At 38.8% G+C, this 19,019-nt stretch overlaps 1 protein-coding gene and 1 non-coding gene across 3 annotated transcripts in view; one reads left to right on the top strand and one right to left on the bottom strand.

Moving 5' to 3' along the window:
* OXCT1 (3-oxoacid CoA-transferase 1) overlaps nucleotides 1-19,019 on the top strand; it is a 137,003-nt gene that overhangs the window by 22,977 nt on the left and 95,007 nt on the right. For both annotated transcript variants that reach the window (XM_024740329.1, XM_024740330.1), the window contains exon 7: nucleotides 2,065-2,125. In XM_024740329.1, coding sequence (XP_024596097.1) covers nucleotides 2,065-2,125 — 61 coding nt within the window. The remainder of the gene's footprint in view (nucleotides 1-2,064; nucleotides 2,126-19,019) is intronic.
* TRNAE-CUC (transfer RNA glutamic acid (anticodon CUC)) lies at nucleotides 15,642-15,714 on the bottom strand. The gene has a single exon. It is a non-coding gene; the product is annotated as a tRNA-Glu (tRNA).

The following is a 19,019-nucleotide window of genomic DNA, read 5'->3' as shown; positions in this document are numbered from 1 at the left end:
GTGTTGTGACATGCTTAAAAAATGTGACTAAAGCACACAATTATATTTAATTTTGACAGTGTTATTTATATGAATTGTCTTAAAATGCCTGTTACTTTGATATTATGGAAAAATATTGCTAATAATCACTTAGGTCAGTTCTTTTCCAGGCCTATTGGTGTCTTCTAGGAAATGCTGATAAAGATTATGTCTGTAAAGTTGGTTACCCTTAATAATGTTCAACTTTCATTCTCGTTATCTAGATAGCCACAGATATTAAGCCACTTAATAGATTTAAATACCTTTTGATTACCCTAAGCATACTAAATACCTAGTTTTAGTATCTTGGATTTATATAGTTGTTTTTGCAAATTGTGCCACGTTTGAATATATTCATAAAAGTTTTTCAAAATGTTTGGTCTTGAAGACGTCACCTGTTAGGTTACAGAAATACTTGTCTTTCTCATAATATTGGCCTTTTCCTGCTTTTAGTTAGTGATATTTTTTATCTTTACCAAATGCAGCTTTGGTATGATCACAATTAAATTACCAGTGGTCACTCTCATGTTTTTGTTCATTTCTGAAGATCTTCTATGACATTAATACTGTATTTGATTTCTTGAATTTAGCCAATTTTTTGGTTCCTTTGTTTTTGTTTTGTTTTTGTTTTTTTGTCCGGGCCACAGCGTATGAGATCTTAGTTCCCCAGCTAGGAATTGAACCCGTGCCCCCTGCAGTGGAAGTGTGGGTCTTAACCATTGGACAACCAGGGAAGTCCCGGAATTTAGCCAATTTTTGATATTATAACTAATTTTGGCAATTACAGAGGACATTTTGAATGATGTCTACCTTATTTGACACCTTGATGTAATGCTTGCAAAGCTTAGTTGTTGTTTTTTTTTAAAGGTTAATGAAATTGTATAGTAGCAAATGGAAATGAATTATTTAAAGTATTTCCATGAGTTTATCCTGTGCTTTATTGCCTGTTATCTAAAGACTGCACAAGGGCTATTCTGAGTACAGACCTTATGCCTGTAGTTTCTGCTCAGTAGCCATTGAGCTTTGATGTGAAATGAGAGTGCTTGTCCCCAGTGGTCAGGTGGCCTAGATTCTTAAGATACTGACTTCTAGGCTGACCTTCACGTTTAGTGGGACAACTGGTACAGAGGTCTGTCTAGACCATTGTTAGTGTGGGCAGGCTCTGCATGCCTGCACCTCAGGCCACTCTGCCCTTGGAGCTTTTGATGCTGGATGTCTGGTGGAATCCAACACGGTAACTTGTCAAAGTACACAAAGATTCCTCTCTTGAGGACACACCTATCCTTGAATCCAAGTGAAAGAAACATTGGTGTCACAAAGAGCTGTTAAGGCATAGCTGTGAATTATTTCTCTTTACCAAAGAATTTTCCCTATCAAGGTACACTCTCAGAAACAAAAGTACATTAAAATTTTTATAACTAGAGGAAGTGCATTAATTTAGGAACTTGGGAATGCAGAACCATCAGCAAAATTGGCCGCTTCTTAAAATTTTTCACTTCAGGGTCTGATGGGGGGGTTGTAGCTTTAAAAATTTCATTAGAAGTTGGTTCTCCACACTGATCTTTACGACTCACAAATCACCCATGAATGTTTCAGTTAATTTCAGCAATAGGTTTCTTTAATAGGAGTATAATTACTATACCTTCTCATATAAAGCACTTGCTACTTCTCTTAATATTTTAACAAGAGCAAGCTTAGTGAAATATTTAACTATAAAACAAAGTGGCATCTCAGGTAAAAGACTTAGAGAAATTAGTTTTAGAGTAGATTTGTTAATATCCATTTTATTTTTCTGTGTATAACTATGTTGAATATGAAAAATATTCCCTCTTTCTCTTAACCCCATATAAAGCTATATAACTGAATGAAGTGACCATCGTATTGTTTTTGTTTATAAAATGGCTATAGAACTTAACGAAAATATGATACCCTCTTAAAAAGATTCACAAAGCCTTGGTTTACAGAAATTCTTTTAATCTATAATTAAAGCTGAGAGAGATACTTATTTTGCCCTTCTTTCTCCACTTCCTTATTCCTCTAATGTAGGAAAAGTGCAAGGAATTTCAACTTGCCTATGTGCAAAGCTGCAGAAACCACAGTGGTGGAGGTAAGAGAAGTTATTTCTGATTTCCTGTTGTTAATTTTCAAAGTTGATGTTATGTATTAGTTCAAGAAAAAGTACAATCGTTCATTTGTTTTCACGAAGGAGGGCAAGCAATAACCACTTTTTCATTTTGGATGTTGAAGGATTCTATTTAAATATATCATAGTTGAAGTTTTGCTGGAACATGAGCTTTCTGGTTACTATGGTCTCACTAGAACACTCTGTTTGGGAATCAAGCTATCAGGCTGACCAGCTCATAAAAGTCTTTTGGTACTTGAGTAAAGTGGACCTTCTTGGGTGAAGTCTCCAGGTGAATTTTTTTTTTTTCACTTTTTTCTTTTTTTAATTTAATTTAATTTTTTTTATACAACAGGTACTTATTAGTTATCTATTTTATACATATTAGTGTATATATGTCAATCCCAATCTCCCAATTCATTCCCCCTGCTTTCCCCACTTGGTGTCCATACGTTTGTTCTCTGCATCTGTGTCTCTATTTCTGCCTGGCAAACCTGTTCATTTGTACCATTTTTCTAGATTCCATATATATGCGTTAATATATGATATTTGTTTTTCTCTTTCTCACTTATTTCACTCTGTATGACAGTCTCTAGGTCCATCCACTCTCTACAAATGACCCAATTTTGTTCCTTTCTATGGCTGAATAATATTCTATTGTAAATATGTAACACATCTTCTTTATCCATTCGTCTGTCAGTGGGCATTTAGGTTGTTTCCATGACCTGACTATTGTAAATAGTGCTGCAATGAACATTGGGGTGCATCTGTATTTTTGAATTATGGTTTTGTCTGGGTATATGCCCAGTAGTGGGATTGCTGGGTCATAAGGTAATTCTATTTTTAGTTTTTTAAGGAACCTCCATACTGTTCTCCATCGTGGCTGTATCAATTGACATTCCCATCAACAGTGTAAGAGGGTTCCCTTTTCTCCACACCCTCTCCAGTATTTGTTGTTTGTAGATTTTCTGATGATGGCCATTCTGACCTGTGTGAGGTGACACCTCATTGCAGTTTTTTTTTTTTTGTGGCCTTATAAAGTGAGTTTTGGAGTGTTCCTTCCTCGGCTATATTTTGGAAGAGTTTGAGAAGGATAGGAGTTAGCTCTTTGCTGAATGTTTGATAGAATTCACCTATGAAGCCATCTGGTCCTGGACTTTTGTATGTTGGAAGATTTTAAATCACAGTTTCAATTTCATTACTTGTGATTGATCTGTTCATATTTTCTATTTCTTCCTGGTTCAGTCTTGGAAGGTTATACCTTTCTAAGAATCTGTCCATTTCTTCCAGGTTGTCCATTTAATTGGCAAAGTGTTGCTTGTAGTAGTCTCTTACGATGCTCTGTGTTACTGTGGTGTCCGTTGTAACTTCTCCTTTTTCATTTCTAATTTTATTGATTTGAGTCCTCTCCCTCATTTTCTTGTTGAGTCTGGCTAAAGGTTTATCAATTTTGTTTATCTTCCCAAAGAACCAGCTTTTAGTTTTATTGATCTTTGCTATTCTTTTCTTTGTATCTATTTCTTTTATTTCTGCTCTGATCTTTATGATTTTCCTTCTACTAACTTTGGGTTTTGTTTGTTCTTCTTTCTCTAGTTACTTGTAAGGTTAGATGGTTTATTTGAGATGTTGTTTCTTGAGGTAGGCTTGTATTACTATATACTTCCCTCTTAGAACTGCTTTTGCTGCATCCCATAGGGTTTGGATCGTTGTGTTTTCATTGTCAATTGTCTCTAGTTATTTTTTATTTCCTCTTTGATTTCTTCAGTGATCTCTTGGTTATTTAGTAACGTATTGTTTAGCCTCCATGTGTTTGTGCTTTTTACGTTTTTCTCCCTGTAACTTATTTCCAGTCTCATAGCTTTGTGATCGGAAAAGATGCTTGACATGATTTCAGTTTTCTTAAATTTACTGAGGCTTTATTTGTGACCCAAGACGTGATCAATCTATCCTGGAGAATGTTCCGTGTGCACTTGAGAAGAAAGTGTAATCTGCTGTTTTCGGATGGAATGTCCTATAAATATCAATTAAATCTATCTGGTCTATTGTGTCATTTAAAGCTTGTGTTTCCTTATTAATTTTCTGTTTGGATGATCTATCCATTGGTGTAAGTGTGGTGTTAAAGTCCCCCACTATTATTGTGTTACTGTCGATTTCCTCTTTTATAGCTGTTAGCTGTTTCCTTATGTATTGAGGTGCTCCTATGTTGGGTGCATAAATATTTATAATTGTTATATCTTCTTGGATTGATCCCTTGATCATTATGTAGTGTCCTTCCTTGTCTCTTGTAACATTCTTTATTTTAAAGTCTATTTTATCAGATATGAGTACTGCTATTCCAGCTTTCTTTTGATTTCTATTTGCATGGAATATCTTTTTCCATCCCCTCACTTTGAGTCTGTATGTGTCCCTAGGTCTGAAGTGAGTCTCTTGTAGACAGCATATACATGGGTCTTGTTTTTGTTTCCATTCAGTGAGCCTGTGTCTTTTGTTGGAGCATTTAATCCATTCACGTAATTAGGTAATTATCGATATGTATGTTCCTATTACCATTTTCTTAATTGTTATGCGTTTGTTTTTGTAGGTCCTTTTCTTCTCTTGTGTTTATCACTTAGAGAAGTTCCTTTAGCATTTGTTGTAGAGCTAGTTTGGTTGTGCTGAATTCTGTTAGCTTTTGCTTGTCTGTAAAGCTTTTGATTTCTCCATTGAATCTGAATGAGATCCTTACTGGGTAGAGTAATCATGGTTGTAGGTTCTTCCCTTTCATCACTTTATATATATATTGTGCCACTCCCTTCTGGCTTGTAGAGTTTCTGCTGAGAAATCAGCTCTTAAACTTATGGGAGTTTCCTTGTATGTTATTTGTCGTTTTTCCCTTGTTTTTAATACTTTTTCTTTGTCTTTAATTTTTCTCAATTTGATTACTATGTGTCTTGGCATGTTTCTGCTTGGGTTTATCCTGCCTGGGACTCTCCGCACTTCCTGGACTTGGGTGGCTGTTTCCTTCCCATGTTAGGGAAGTTTTCGACTCTAATCTCTTCAAATATTTTCTCGGGTCCTCTCTCTCTCCTCCTTCTGGGATCCCTATAACGCAAATATTGGTGCATTTAATGTTGTCCCAGAGGTCTCTTAGGCTGACTTCATTTCTTTTCATTCTTTTTTCTTTATTCTGTTCTGCAGTAGTGAATTCCACCATTCTGTCTTCCAGGTCACTTATCTGTTCTTCTGCCACAGTTATTCTGTTATTGATTCCTTCTAGTGTATTTTTCATTTCAGTTATTGTATTGTTCATCTCTGTTTGTTTGTTCTTTAATTCTTCTAGGTGTTTGTTCTTTAATTCTTATAGGTCTCTGTGAAACATTTCTTGCATCTTCTCGATATTTGCCTCCATTCTTTTCCTGAGGTCCTGGATTAATTTCACTATCACTATTCTGAATTCTTTTTCTGGAAGGTTGACTATCTCCTTTAGGTGTTTTTAGGTGTTTTTCTGGGGTCTTATCTTGTTCCTTCATCTGGTACATAGTCCTCTGCCTTTTCATTTTGTCTATCTTTCTGTGAATGTCCACAGGCTGCAGGATTGTAGTTCTTCTTGTTTCTGCTGTCTGCCTTCTGGTAGATGAGGCTATCTAAAAGGCTGTGCAAGTTCCTGATAGGAGGGACTGGTGGTGGGTAGAGCTGGGTGTTTCTCTGGTGGACAGAGCTCAGTAAAACTTTAATCCACTTGTCTGCTGATGGGTGGGGCTGACTTTCCTACCTGTTTGTTGCTTGGCCTGAGGCAACCCAGCACTAGCGCCTGGAAGCTCTTTGGTGGGGCTAATGGTGGACTCTGGGAGAGCTCATGCTCAGGACATGCAGGCTCAGTGGCCATGGCTCACGGGCCCAGCCGCTCTGCGGCATGTGGGATCTTCCCGGACAAGGGCACGAACCCGCGTCCCCTGCATCAGCAGGCTGACTCAACCACTGCTTCCCCACCTTTCCTGCTCCTGCAGGAGACCTTCCAACACTAGCAGATAGGTCTGGTTCAATCTCCTGTGGGATAACTGCTCCTTCCCCTGTGTCCTGATGCACACATTACTTTGTGTGTGCCCTCCAGAAGTGGAGTCTGTGTTTCCCCCACTCCTGTTGAAGTCCTGCAGTCAAATCCCGCTAGCCTTCAAAGTTTGATTCTCTGGGATTCCTCCTCCTGTTGCTGGACCCCCGGTTGGGAAGCCTGATGTCGGGCTCAGAACCTTCACTCTAGTGTGTGGACTTCTTTGGTATAAATGTTCTCCAGTTTGTCTCCAGATGATTTCGTGTATGCAGAATCCTAGGAAAATAGTAAGTTGTATTAGGAGAAGCTCCTTATCTCACTGTTAGTTACTGGTGTTACTTTAAGGAAGAAGGAGGCTAGTACAGCTCACTGCTTTGATGTGGTTCTCTTCAGAACAGTTGAATTAAGGCACTAACTGACTCTCCTTTGGACATCTCAGGGTTTGGGAGAGACTAGAATAATTTTAGAACCTTCCCAGAGTTCAAGCTCTGGGACAGAAATAGGTGCTTATACCAAAATCTTGCCATTTTGTTTATACATATTTGAACCTGAAAGGAGACTTCAAAATGATTCATTTAGGCTTTGAGGATCACTTTGGAACCAGATTTTCTTGGGTGTTCGAGATAGCTTTCCCATGGGAGGGCTTAATAGGAACCCCTTCTGCAATCTGGAAATGAGTATATATGTTCTTAATTTTTCTTGTGATGGTAGTATTCTACCTGGCATTTTTTCATTCATCCATATGCTTGCCCAAGATGGTATTTCATGGAGGCAGCGCTGCCATATGTTTGAAATAATCAAATGTTAGAATTCTGTTTCTCTCTTGGAAAGTGAAGTATTATTATTATTTTTAGTAGATAGCCATAGTTTGGCTTCATTTTTTTGTTTGTTTTCTTCCTCTTTTATGGAAATATAGTTAATTTACAGTGTTTGAAGTATTATTTTTAATGTGCTGGGGAATGTGGTACTTTCAACACTGGCAGGTGGTTTCTTTTGCAACGGCTTCAGTACATTTTCTGCGTTTAAAATGAGTAGTGTGGTTTACTCTCTCTGTGCGATCTTTTTTTTTTTTTAAGCGAATCATCTTAATGACATGTCCATCGCACACATCTGTAACAGTACTGAAAAAAAGCCTATAGCGTAGCTTAAAATAATTGATAGTTTAACCCTCTCTTGATTGTATGTACTTCTGTAAAACTGCCACAAACCAGTATATTTTCTCTGAGTCCCATGGGGCAGTGTGCATCGTCCTGGGTGAATTTCTTTTTTTCCTTCTTTTATAATCTGGTTCTTTTCAGCCAATCTTATCTCTTCCAAAAGCAGGAAATGACTCTCTACTGTCTGAGAATTAATGTAGGTATTAGGAAAGAGAGGTTCTCTGTCGGCATAAGGGAAGAGGAGATAAAATCCTTTAATTGATCGTGCAAATATGATAAAAGCTGCCCTCCCTCTGTCCTAGAACAGACATCTCTGATTCACAGCATTCTGTCCTCTTAGACACAGACTCACATTAGGATCCCTTTCGATATAGTGCTGTTGATGGCCACTCCCAATTGATTATACCCACACTGTCCAGCTGGTAGCCACTAGCCACATGCGACTTTTAAAATTTAAATTAATTAAAATTAGATAAAGTAGAAATTCAGTTTCTCTTCAGTAACTACATATGCTAGTGACTATTGTGTTGATCCACATAGATAAAGAATATTGTCATCACTGGAGAAAGTTTGATTGGACGGAGCCTAATTGGAAGGATCAAGATGAAGTATAATTTGTCATTCTAGTTTAGGAATATAAGCAAAACAGCAATTTAGACAATAAAGTATTGTAAGCCTGCTCCCTCTGCGTGCTCATAGTAGAAGAGGTCCACATGCCTTTAGGTTGAATTGTAAGAACTTGTGCTCTTGGATGTAGAAGATAATTTGGAATTGGGGATGATGAATAGATTAGGTGTCTTCTGATAACAAGAAATCTCTCTGGACTGTGAGTTTTGTATTATTCTTAGTCTAGTGACTACCCTGGACCTCCAGCTCCTCTTCTGTGCTATGTTTTGTGCACTCTGTTAACAGCATCGGCCTTTAGGACTCTGTAATTCCTTTCCTGTAGCCCTATCCTACTTTATTGTGCAGTGGTCCTAGTGAGATGGACGATTATGAGCTGGTTTAACAGGAGTCTTCAGAGATCTTAAATTACCTGCGTATTTTCCTGCCTGTTAAATATTAACAATAATAATAGTTACTATTAATCAAGTATTTATTATGTTTTAGTCATATTCTTCATGGTTATTGTTAATTTTTTTAATGTTAACAATAGTCTTATGAGGTAGGAATCATTATTTTCCTTATTTTACAGATAAGGACTTAAAAGCACAGAGAGGTTTGGTTATATACCTGATGTGATGTCACACAGCTAGATGGAGCTAGGATAGAACCGCAGAATGACTGATTCCGGGGTGTCTGCACTTTTCCACTATTTTATGAAATATTCTCAAATCATCACCAATGGATGGTGTTTCAAAATCTTGAAAGGTATTGAATTTCTGGAAGTAGTACATTTCAATGCTAACTATTAGAATCAAGCAGATTGGGAGTTTTGGGCCAATATATTCCTCTACCCCCAGCTTTCCTTGCTAGTTATTCCAATTATGTCTTTTTGCCTCCTTCACCATCTGCCTCCAAGAGGGCTTTGAGAAAAGCATCATCCTGTGATCAAAAGCCCTGTGGATTCATTCAGTCTTCCTCTTGGATTCTGTTCATTCTGTTGTGTCGCCTCTCTGAACTGTGCAGCTTTTCACAGACTTCCCTGAACATGGTGATTGAATGTCTATTCTTGTACTGCAGTATCTTAAGCAGTGGGAGCTTTAACAATGACTACACCCTACATTTCAAACAAAGCCTTTTTTTTTTTTAGAACTCTTAGTTCATCTCCTTTCTCTTATAAATGAGGACATGAAGGACTTTTCAGTAGCAGGATCTGGGTTAGAGCCTGTCTCCTAAAGCACCACTCCACCCCCTGGTGCTGAATCTTTTCAGCCTTTCTCCCTGGTTACCCCCTATAACTTGAGTTTTATGGGAGGTAAAGAGAGGGGTAGAACTATAAATATCTAAAATATTAATGATAATTCCCTCAGATATCTTAAAGTCTTTTTGCACGTAGAAGCAGGGTGGCAGGGGACTTCCCTGGTGACGCAGTGGTTAAGAATCCTCCTGCCAATGCAGGGGACACGGGTTCAAGCCCTGGTCCGGGAAGATCTCACATGCCGCGGAGTAACTAATCCTGTGCACCACAACTACTGAGCCTGTGCTCTAGAGCCCGCGAGCCACAACTACTGAGTCCATGTGACACAACTACTGAAGCCCACGCGCTTAGAGCCCATGCTCTGCAACAGGAGAAGCCACCGCAATGAGAAGCCCACGCACTGCAATGAAGAGTAGCCCCCACTCGCCGCAAGTAGAGAAAGCCCGTGCACAGCAACAAAGACAACAATGCAGCCAAAAAAATAAATAAGTAAAATAAATTAAAAAAAAAAAAAGAAGAAGCAGGGTGGCAAAGGAACATAAAGCTGTCTCTTGCTTTTTTGGTTCATAATTTCAACTCCAATTGACAAGAGGTAAACCAGTATATTTATCTTGAATTGAAGAGAATACCAAATTGGCCGTTGACATGAATTATTTCTGGTTTCTCTAAAAGTGGGATATTGCTCCTTTTTGGAAAAATTTTGCCTTTCAAATGTGTTCTAAACAAACTTATGAGTTGTGGAAAACCAATTATGTCTGTTTTCCCCTTTAACAAAACCGGAATGAATATTGCATTTGCATTCTTAAAACCTGCAGCCATTTGCATGTTTCGCCACAAAGTTGTGACATAGTGAAGGCTGGCTGTCTCTTTCCCCGTCTCTTAAGGAACTGGGGGTAGTTACTTGGGGAAAATAGTACAAGTGGGTGCACATATTGGCATACATGCCAGAAAGATATTTCTCTTTTTAGGACAGACAGTGTTATTTCTGGACCTCCTCTTTGAGTGGGTGGAATCTTCCTTGATAAACTTCACAAGTTTAAGTGCAAGACCAGCCAGGGAACAACTCTTGGCATTGCGTTCCATGTGTATGAGTAACAGCAGTACTGTGGAACTCATTTGGCTTTTGTAGGGGTCTGTTAACCCTTCAACTTCCCATGAGCCCCTCAGCCAGTCTCCTGGGTGCATATCCAATCAGGCTGTGTTTCTCTGGGAAGTTACCGTTCTTTACATTTTTTTTTTTTTTTAAAGCAGCTTATAATAGAAAACTCATGGGGAGGGGCGCAAGTGCTTCACTCAGGAACCTGTTGATGCTTTGTCTCCTGCAAGCAGCCTGGCGTGCCGGTGCTGTCAGGGAAGCTCATCTGACTCAGCCACCGAAGGCTGTTGAGGTTACCTATGAACAAAATAACCCACCTAGTTTCTTCAGGTGTGTGCCCTGGCTGGTGTTGGAAGATGGCAAGGTTTATGCAAGGCCTCTTCAGCTATTTTGGCTAATTTCAGCTTTTAGTTAAGACAAACACATTCATTCCCATGACTTCAATAAAGTTATTTTTATTATTTTTATATTATGGCATATTTATGTATTTGCTTATGAAAGAATTGTTCATATTACATGATGTTTGATGCATACAAGTATTATATGCATGTAGCCTTTGTGGGTGATTAAGCGCAGTAATAAATTGAACACCTACGAACCCACCTAAGGTAAGGATTGGCGGATTGCTTATTCTCGTTTTCATCTGCCTGCCTTTCCTGCAGAGAGAGCCACTGTCAGGAATATTGTAGTTATCAGTCCCTTAAAAATAATTCTAAGTCATAAGGTATGGACATATGGAAGATTATTTTCCAAAGATATCCTAAGACTTCTTGTTTAGAAGAGCCAAGCTTTGGGACCTGTGACTTCTGCGTCCTGTACTAGTGCCTGGTACATGCCGTGTCTCCAGAGGAGGTTAACTAGAGGAAAAGATTAGGGGTACATCTACCATCCTGCCAAGAAGATATGTGTTGTTCCTGATTGGTGGATGAGGAAAGGTGAAAATAGCAGTGTAAATGGTATCACAAATTTTGTTTTCAGTGTTTATTATGAAGGCTAACGGACATACACAACAGTAAACAGAAGAGTGTAATGAACCCATCTGAGCTCGTCCTCCAGCTCCAATGACTGTCAACCCACGATCACTCCTGCCCCTTCTTCATCCCCATCTCCTGCCTCCTCTTGTAGTATTTTGAGATAATCACCGGATATTGTATCCCTCATGAGCTTACATTATAATGCTCAAGACTGACAATAGGTGCAATAAATAAGTAAAATATATATTATATTAGATATTGATAAAAAGGAGATGAAACAAAGCATGAAAAGGGACATGAAATGTCAGGAGAAGAAAGATAAATTTTGTTTTTGTCTTTGCTTCCCCCCCCCACCTTTTTTTTTTTGCGGTACGCAGGCCTCTCACTGTTGTGAACTCTCCCGTTGCGGAGCACAGGCTCTGGATGCGCAGCCCCAGCAGCCATGGCTCACGGGCCCAGCCGCTCCGCGGCATGTGTGATTTTCCCAGACCGGGGCACGAACCCATGTCCCCTGCATCGGCAGGCAGACTCTCAACCACTGCACCACCAGGGAAGCGCCCCTGTCTTTGCTTTTTTTTTGTCCGTACTGCATGGCTTGTGGGATCTTAGTTCCCTGACCAGGGATTGAACCCGGGCCCTCGGCAGTGGGAGTGTGGAGCCCTAACCCCTGGACCGCCAGGGAGTTCCCCAAAGTGGAAGTTTGAATGGGTTGGTCAGTAACAGAAGGCCCCACTGAGATGACAGTTGAGCAGAGGCCTCCGGGAGGTGAGGAAGCTGGGCGGTGGAAAGAGGAGCAGTGGAGCCTCCCTGGTGGACCTGGCGACTGGGGACGACACACTCCCCTTTCTTCCGTCTGAGGTGGTGGGCCGAGGACTCTTATATGAGGGTAGCTGTCTTGAGAATCATGGCAGTATCTTCTTCCTAGGCTGTGTGAAGTGTGATTTCTGTTTTTAGTTCATTTGTAATAGTTCACAAGATGACTAGGCCCAAATCTGACTTTAAAACTCTGAGATGAATGGAGAATGTGAATTTGCGATTGGAGCCTCCTGACTTTTGTGACTCTCTGGCCCTGTTTGGAGAACTTTGTGTTGACAACACCTCATAAATTACCTTTGCAGAAGAAGTCAAACTGGTGGTTAGCTCACTTTACACTAGGATGTGGGAATACAGTGGATTTTAACCATTCGACCTAATCACTTCAGTGGATCCTGTGAACATTTAATCTCCACCAAGCAGGCCCAATTAGTGTATTGATGTTTTAGAGACTGGTTATCTTCCGTCCTGCTTCAGGAAAAATGAAACTGCGCACGGGATAAACATAATTCCTTTCCTCTTAAGTTTCTTTTATTCTTAATCTTAAGATTGCTAATGCCTTTTGATATTACAGAGAAACTCATAATTTTTCCAAGAGACGGTAAAAAGAAAAAAGAAATAGGTCTAAACAGGAAAAAACCTAAAGGTTCCATCCACCCAAGAGAAACACATGTAACCATGTTGAGAAACTTCATTAGACAGATGCAATGTCAAGCACACACATGCATACACAGGCGACCACTGCTCCATGCCTGTATGGAATTTATGCCCACGCACAAATTGCTGATTGACTTGGAGACATGATATTTATGAACTTGGCTGAAATGTCAAATTTGACATTCACTGTGTGAAGCGTAATATAGTAAATGCCCTTCACTGCACTTTAGTATTTACCTGGTAATGCTCTCTACTTCTCTTCCTTAGCGAGAAGATAAGGACAGCAAGAACCTGTTTAATCCTAATCCTCTTTACTTCATTCACACAGGCCAGCTGAGTTGAACACTCAACACAAGTTCTTTAAAAACACAGGCAGGTAAGAGAGCTATTTGACACAATACAAAAAGAAGGAACACTCTCTTCCCACCAACTCCCCGTGAACCCTGGGACCTCATGATCCTAAGGCATAACACGGTCACCTTCCCAAGTGTTAACTTTGGGGATGATGTGGTGAGCTATGGATGTCATTTACAGTGATTGATTTTTAAGTCTGTTAAATTATATAATATCCTTAATTTACATTTTTTTCTTTTTTAGTTTTTCAGTTATAGGATTTTATTAATGCTTTTAGATTTCATTTTTTAAAAAGTGATTGCTATACCACTCTGAAAGAGATATCTATAAATTTATGCTACAAATTCAGCCAGATGTACAATTGCTTTGACAGATGATAATATCCTTACACAACTAAACTAAATGAAGTGATTGACTTTACTTATTTTGAAGTATTAAAGTATTTAAAGACAATTCATTCATTTCCTTGAATTTTCATAAAATGCAACACTGATTTGAGAATATTTCAATGCTAATGAAGATGTATTTAGTGAAGATTTAGTTGAATATTTTGACAAAATAACCTTCTCAGTAATAGAATCACTATTCTGTTATTATTTGCTGTTTCTACCAAGGAAGCAGTAAATATAAAAAGCATGAACTTGGTGAATGCCAGGTATTAACTTCACTGCATATTTTTTTGTGTGTGTACTCTTATAGATTAATAATTCTTAGCCTAATGACCATTTACATCCAGAAGAATAGCAGAATAGAAGTATGGTTTGTTGATGGTAAAAATTAAATCAAGTGCTAATCCTGACATTTTATTTCTTGTTGCTTGGTAACAGTGCAGCAACTCTGTAAGAGTTCCTTTATCTCAGCTACAGTGGACTTCATTGCCTTGTGGGGTAGCAATACCAACTGCAGCAAGTCATTTGTATGGCATTATCCTTCCAGAATTTTGTTGCTATTTTTTACTGTTAGTGCAGAGATCCTAAAAGAAAGTCATTTTAATAATACATCCTCCTTCTTTGATGGATTGGTGAATTTTATTCTAGCTACTTTTGGCTTTTCGGCTTTGTGTCTGTAATTTCTGAGGTTTCACAAATTTGTGTTTTATCAGTCTGTACAGTATTAACCTAGGCTTTTGAATTTCATTGTAAATATGTACATTCTAAGTGATTCTTCATTAGTTCTTAGTGAACATCTTTTATCCTTGACCACCTAAGAAGGGAGAAAAAAATAGCTGGGCAGAATTTTTCTTTCATAAAAATAGGACACATTCCTCATCCTTCTCTAATATAGAGCATTCCTAGTTTTAGAACCTGCTTTAGGAAAAGGAAGCCTGTTGAACCAGTGTGATTTGTTTTAAGTGAAAGGTTGATTCATGTTGCATATACTATATATGTTCTATATGCTGTTAGTTCACAATTATTATTTACAACAAAGGTTGATAAACTATAGCCCATGGTCTGTTTTTGTATTGTCTAAGAGCTAAGAAATTTTTATATTTTTAAAGGTTGTTTAAAAAAAAAAAAAAGCAATATGTGACAGAGACAGTGTGGAGCCTATAAAGCCTGAAATATTATCTGGCCCTTTGCAGATAAAAACTTGCAGGCCCTTGATTAATGGCATAGTTTCCATTTCTATAGTCTGAATATATTAAATGTCACTAAGTATTATTTTTTAAAGGACTAGTGAACTTAAGTAGAACTGAAATAAAATAATGATAACTGGTTTGAAGAGAATCAATGAAAAAATTAAATTGAATAATATGAATTTGTGAAGAAGTAGTGAAATGATTATGCAGTTTGGTGGGTCTGTTCTGGGGACAACCATGAAGAAAGGAAGATTACATGTAGCAACTTGTTTATCTTGCTCATCTTGCCACAGTTTTTACAATTTCTTTCCTAACTCAATGCCTTTGTCAATAAATCTGACTTTAATAAAATTGTATAGTGATAGACTCACTTTATTAGAAGCATTTTGCTTTTTCCTGCCCATTAGACTTTATGTCATACTTGAGGCCAGTTTCTTACTTACAATGTCTGGATCCTGGGGTGATGGGGTGAGGACTTCTCCAACTTGACCTGGGTCTGGCACTCAGCTGCAGCTCCTGCTGTCTGGAAGAATTTCCAGGAGCTACGGAAGTGGTCCAGAGTTGGAGTCATCCTGTGTCCCTGGGTTTTGGAAGGGCCCTGCAGCCCTGGGTTTTCATCTCCTCTGGAGCTGTGCCCCCCACATCCTGGAGAGAGGGCAGGAGAAGAATTATGGACAGACTTTGGGCAAGGTGAGGCTCATTTTCTCAGCCTTCCAAACCAGGGCTTTTAGCTTCCTATTTTCTTTTTAGTCAAAAATGTGTTTCTAAGAGTTATCTGGCTATTTCTTATTTATTGGTAAGGTAAAGCCTGAAATCAGGAAGTTAACCAGGGCAGCTATGTGTTTTTTTATCTGGCATTAGTCTTCTTAAGCAATAGAAAGGGCTCCAACCAGCCAAACCGTATTCTAGTGATAAGAGTTAAAAGTCAATTTTTTACTTATTTATTTTTGCTGTGCTGTGCGGCTTATGGGATTTTATTATAGTTCCCCGACCAGGGATCGAACCTGGGGCCCTGGCAGTGAGAGTATCAAGTCCTAACCACTGGACCACCAGAGAATTCCCAAAAGTCAATTATTTTAGCTAGACTCACTTAACTCCTCTTTCTTGTAAGCAAAGGCCCAGAAAACCCCATGCTTGAGCACCATTTGTGTATTAGTAGGCGTTTTATATTACTTTATATTTGTAATGCTTTATGTTTTCAAGTGCTTTTACATATATTATCTCATTTGATCCTCTTAATCACCAGGTGAGGTAGGAGGAGAAGCAGTTTTCTTATAATATTACAAATGAGAAAACTGAGAAACAGATCAGTTTCTGGGAATAGATCATTGGGAAGTTGAACGGCTTAATGAAAAGGACATTTGAAAGACTTGGTTTAAGTCCTGACCTACATGTTTCCTCTGCCACTGTCCTGCCATGACAATACTGAGCCTTTATTTCTGAGACACTGAACATTTCTGAAAATGTTGGCATAGCTAAGTGGACTTTTATAGGAGCTTTCACCTTATTTTAAGTGCAAATGGAAAGGGTCATGATTTTAGGTGTTGTATATAGAATGGATTTTTATGGAGCTGTGAAGGGAGACAGGGTAGCCGATGAGGAGACTATTGCAATGGTCCAGGCAAGAGGTGATGGTGGCTTGGACTTGAGTGGTGGAGTGGAAGTGGGGAGAGGTGGTGGAATTGAGATATACAGTATCTTGGAAGAGGAATCTTATCAGACTTGCCGATGCCTTGGATGTGGAATGCTGGGGTAGAGGAAAGGCAGAGAGTAAAATGATTCCCACCTGACTTGAGCAATGGTGTGACACCTACCAAGCTGAGGAAGCCTGGGAACAGCTTTTGAAAGGAGGAGTAACAAGAGCCCTGGTAGGATTGATTGGCTTTTTTAGGCATTCAAGTGGTGATGTAGGTGAAGATGGACATGTATGTGTTGTGCTCAGAGGAGAGGTCTAGAAGGGAGTTATACAATTGGGAATAATCCACATATATTTGATAAGTAGAGTCATGGAATAGAAAAGAACTCTTAGCGAAAAAGTCCTGGGACTAAGCTCTAGGAGTCTCAGTATATTTCTTTCTTTCTTTTTTTTTTTCTTTATTTTTGTGAACAGTATCTGAGATTAAGAATCACATCTTTATTTACAATAGCCAGGACATGGAAGCAACCTAAGTGTCCATCGACAGATGAATTGATAAAGATGTGTCACATATATGCAATGGAATATTACTCAGCCATAAAAAGAAATGAAATTGAGTTATTTGTAGTGAGGTGGATGGACCTGGAGTCTGTCATACAGAGTGAAGTAAGTTAGGAAGAGAAAAACAAATACCATATGCTAACGCATATATATGGAATCTCAAAAAAAAAAAAGAAAGGTTCTGAAGAACCTAGGGGCAGGATAGGAATAAAGACACAGATGCAGAGAATGGACTTGAGGACACAGGGAGGGGGAAGGGTAAGCTGAGACTAAGTGAGAGAGTGGCATGGACATAGATACACTACCAAATGTAAAACAGATAGCTAGTGGGAAGCAGCCGCATAGCACAGGGAGATCAGCTGGGTGCTTTGTGACCACCTAGAGGGGTGGGATAGGGAGGGTGGGAGGGAGACATAAGAGGGAAGAGATATGGGGATATATGTATACATATAGCTGATTCCTTTTGTTATACAGCAGCAACTAATACAACATTGTAAAGCAATTATACTCCAATAAAGATGTTAAAAAATAAAACAAAATCAAAAAAGAAATAGAAAAAAAACCCAATCACATCTTTGCCTCCCACTGGCATAGTGACCTTGGACAAATAAGTACTTTAGAATCCCAGCTTCTCTATAGCATCTCCTGTGTATTTGCCTATTTCACGGGTCTATTTTGAGCGTCAGTGGGTTAGGTCATTTGGATGTGTTTTCTAAAGCTCTGAAGTGCTATATTCTTACCTTGATCCCTCCTGCTGCTTTGATTAATGAACCTCAGATGACTGTCCTCACTGGCCCAGTGACAGTGACTATAGGACCACCCCGTGGGTTGCAGCTGGCAAGGCACACCCTCCCTATTCTTTCCCTGTCATCCAGAGTTCTTGAGATGTAGGGGAATTAAAATTCCATAATACCACCGACTTCTAAAATCTCAGGACATTATCAAAAAACTAATCTAGATTGTTTTTTAAATATATTGTTAGCTTTAATCGGCAGTAAATTACCTAATATTTAAAGCTCATCAAAATCAACCTAAATATGTTGATCCCTTACATTGAGCAAATGCAGTGATGACTTTTAAGGTGAGCATTATGGACCCCTTATAGAAAGGAAGGTTCTTATAAATCTGTCATTTCATTAGCTTATGAAATGACAGATTTATAAGTTGCATGCAGTCAAAAATTGATGGCCACTCTCTGCTGTCATATTTTAAATGGAAGATTAGCCAATGACCTATTTATCTCTTTTTGTACTTTGGCGCAAAAGATTCAGACATTCTGGTTTGGGATGAAAACTAACCTTTGTTCCCTGATGAAACATGCTTGAACTGAATATCCACCTTGAATTCTTTTCATTGAAAGTAACATTTATTGTTTTAGGGGGCGTAAGAGAAATGAAATGAATAAAGAGGGCCTCAGATACTCATTGATGCTTCATGTTCAACTAAGTGCACACCACTACCTGCAAACGTCAGAGAGACTAAAGGTCAAGAAATAGACCCTTATTTCTTTAGGATGCAGCACACTGTTACATATAAATAAATTAGTCTTCAGGTGTGTTTTCACTGCTTCCTTATGAAAGCTTTGCCTTATTGAATTTTCACAGACTCAGGAAAAGGTATATTTTATTTAGTTTGTTTTTAGATGAAATGGTTTGAAACAAACGGTTAATTTGGGAGAAATAATGAAAGATTAGAAACCAAGAATGACTTAATTGTTAGAAAGTACAGTAGTCCCTCCTCATCTGGGGTTTCACTTTTCACAGCTTCAGTTACTTGTAGTGAACTGTGGTTCAAAAATATTAAATGGAAAATTCCAGAAGTAAACAATTGATAGGTTTTAAATTACATGTTGTTCGGAGTAGTGGATGAAATCTCACCTGCTCCAATTCTGTCCCGCCTGGGATCCCCAGCCGTCAACATCTGCTTCTGACACCCAGCCATCAACATGGCTTGACGATCCAGGATGACATGGAGCAGATGATCTTCCTTCTGATACATCGTCAGAAAGTCAGTAGTAGCCTAACATTACGTTACAGTGCCTATATCATTCACCTCACTTCATCTCGTCACACAGGCATGTTATCATTTCACATGGTCACAAGAAGAAGAAGGGGGAGCACAGGATAGTAATGTAATTTGAGAGAGAGCAAGACCACATTCACAT

This window comes from Neophocaena asiaeorientalis, unplaced genomic scaffold, assembly GCF_003031525.2.
Source record: "Neophocaena asiaeorientalis asiaeorientalis breed wild unplaced genomic scaffold, Neophocaena_asiaeorientalis_V1.1 scaffold57, whole genome shotgun sequence".
In the NCBI taxonomy this organism is placed as follows: Eukaryota; Metazoa; Chordata; class Mammalia; order Artiodactyla; family Phocoenidae; genus Neophocaena; species Neophocaena asiaeorientalis.
Note: the sequence above shows the minus strand (reverse complement) of the source record. Positions and strands in the feature narration are given on the sequence as shown.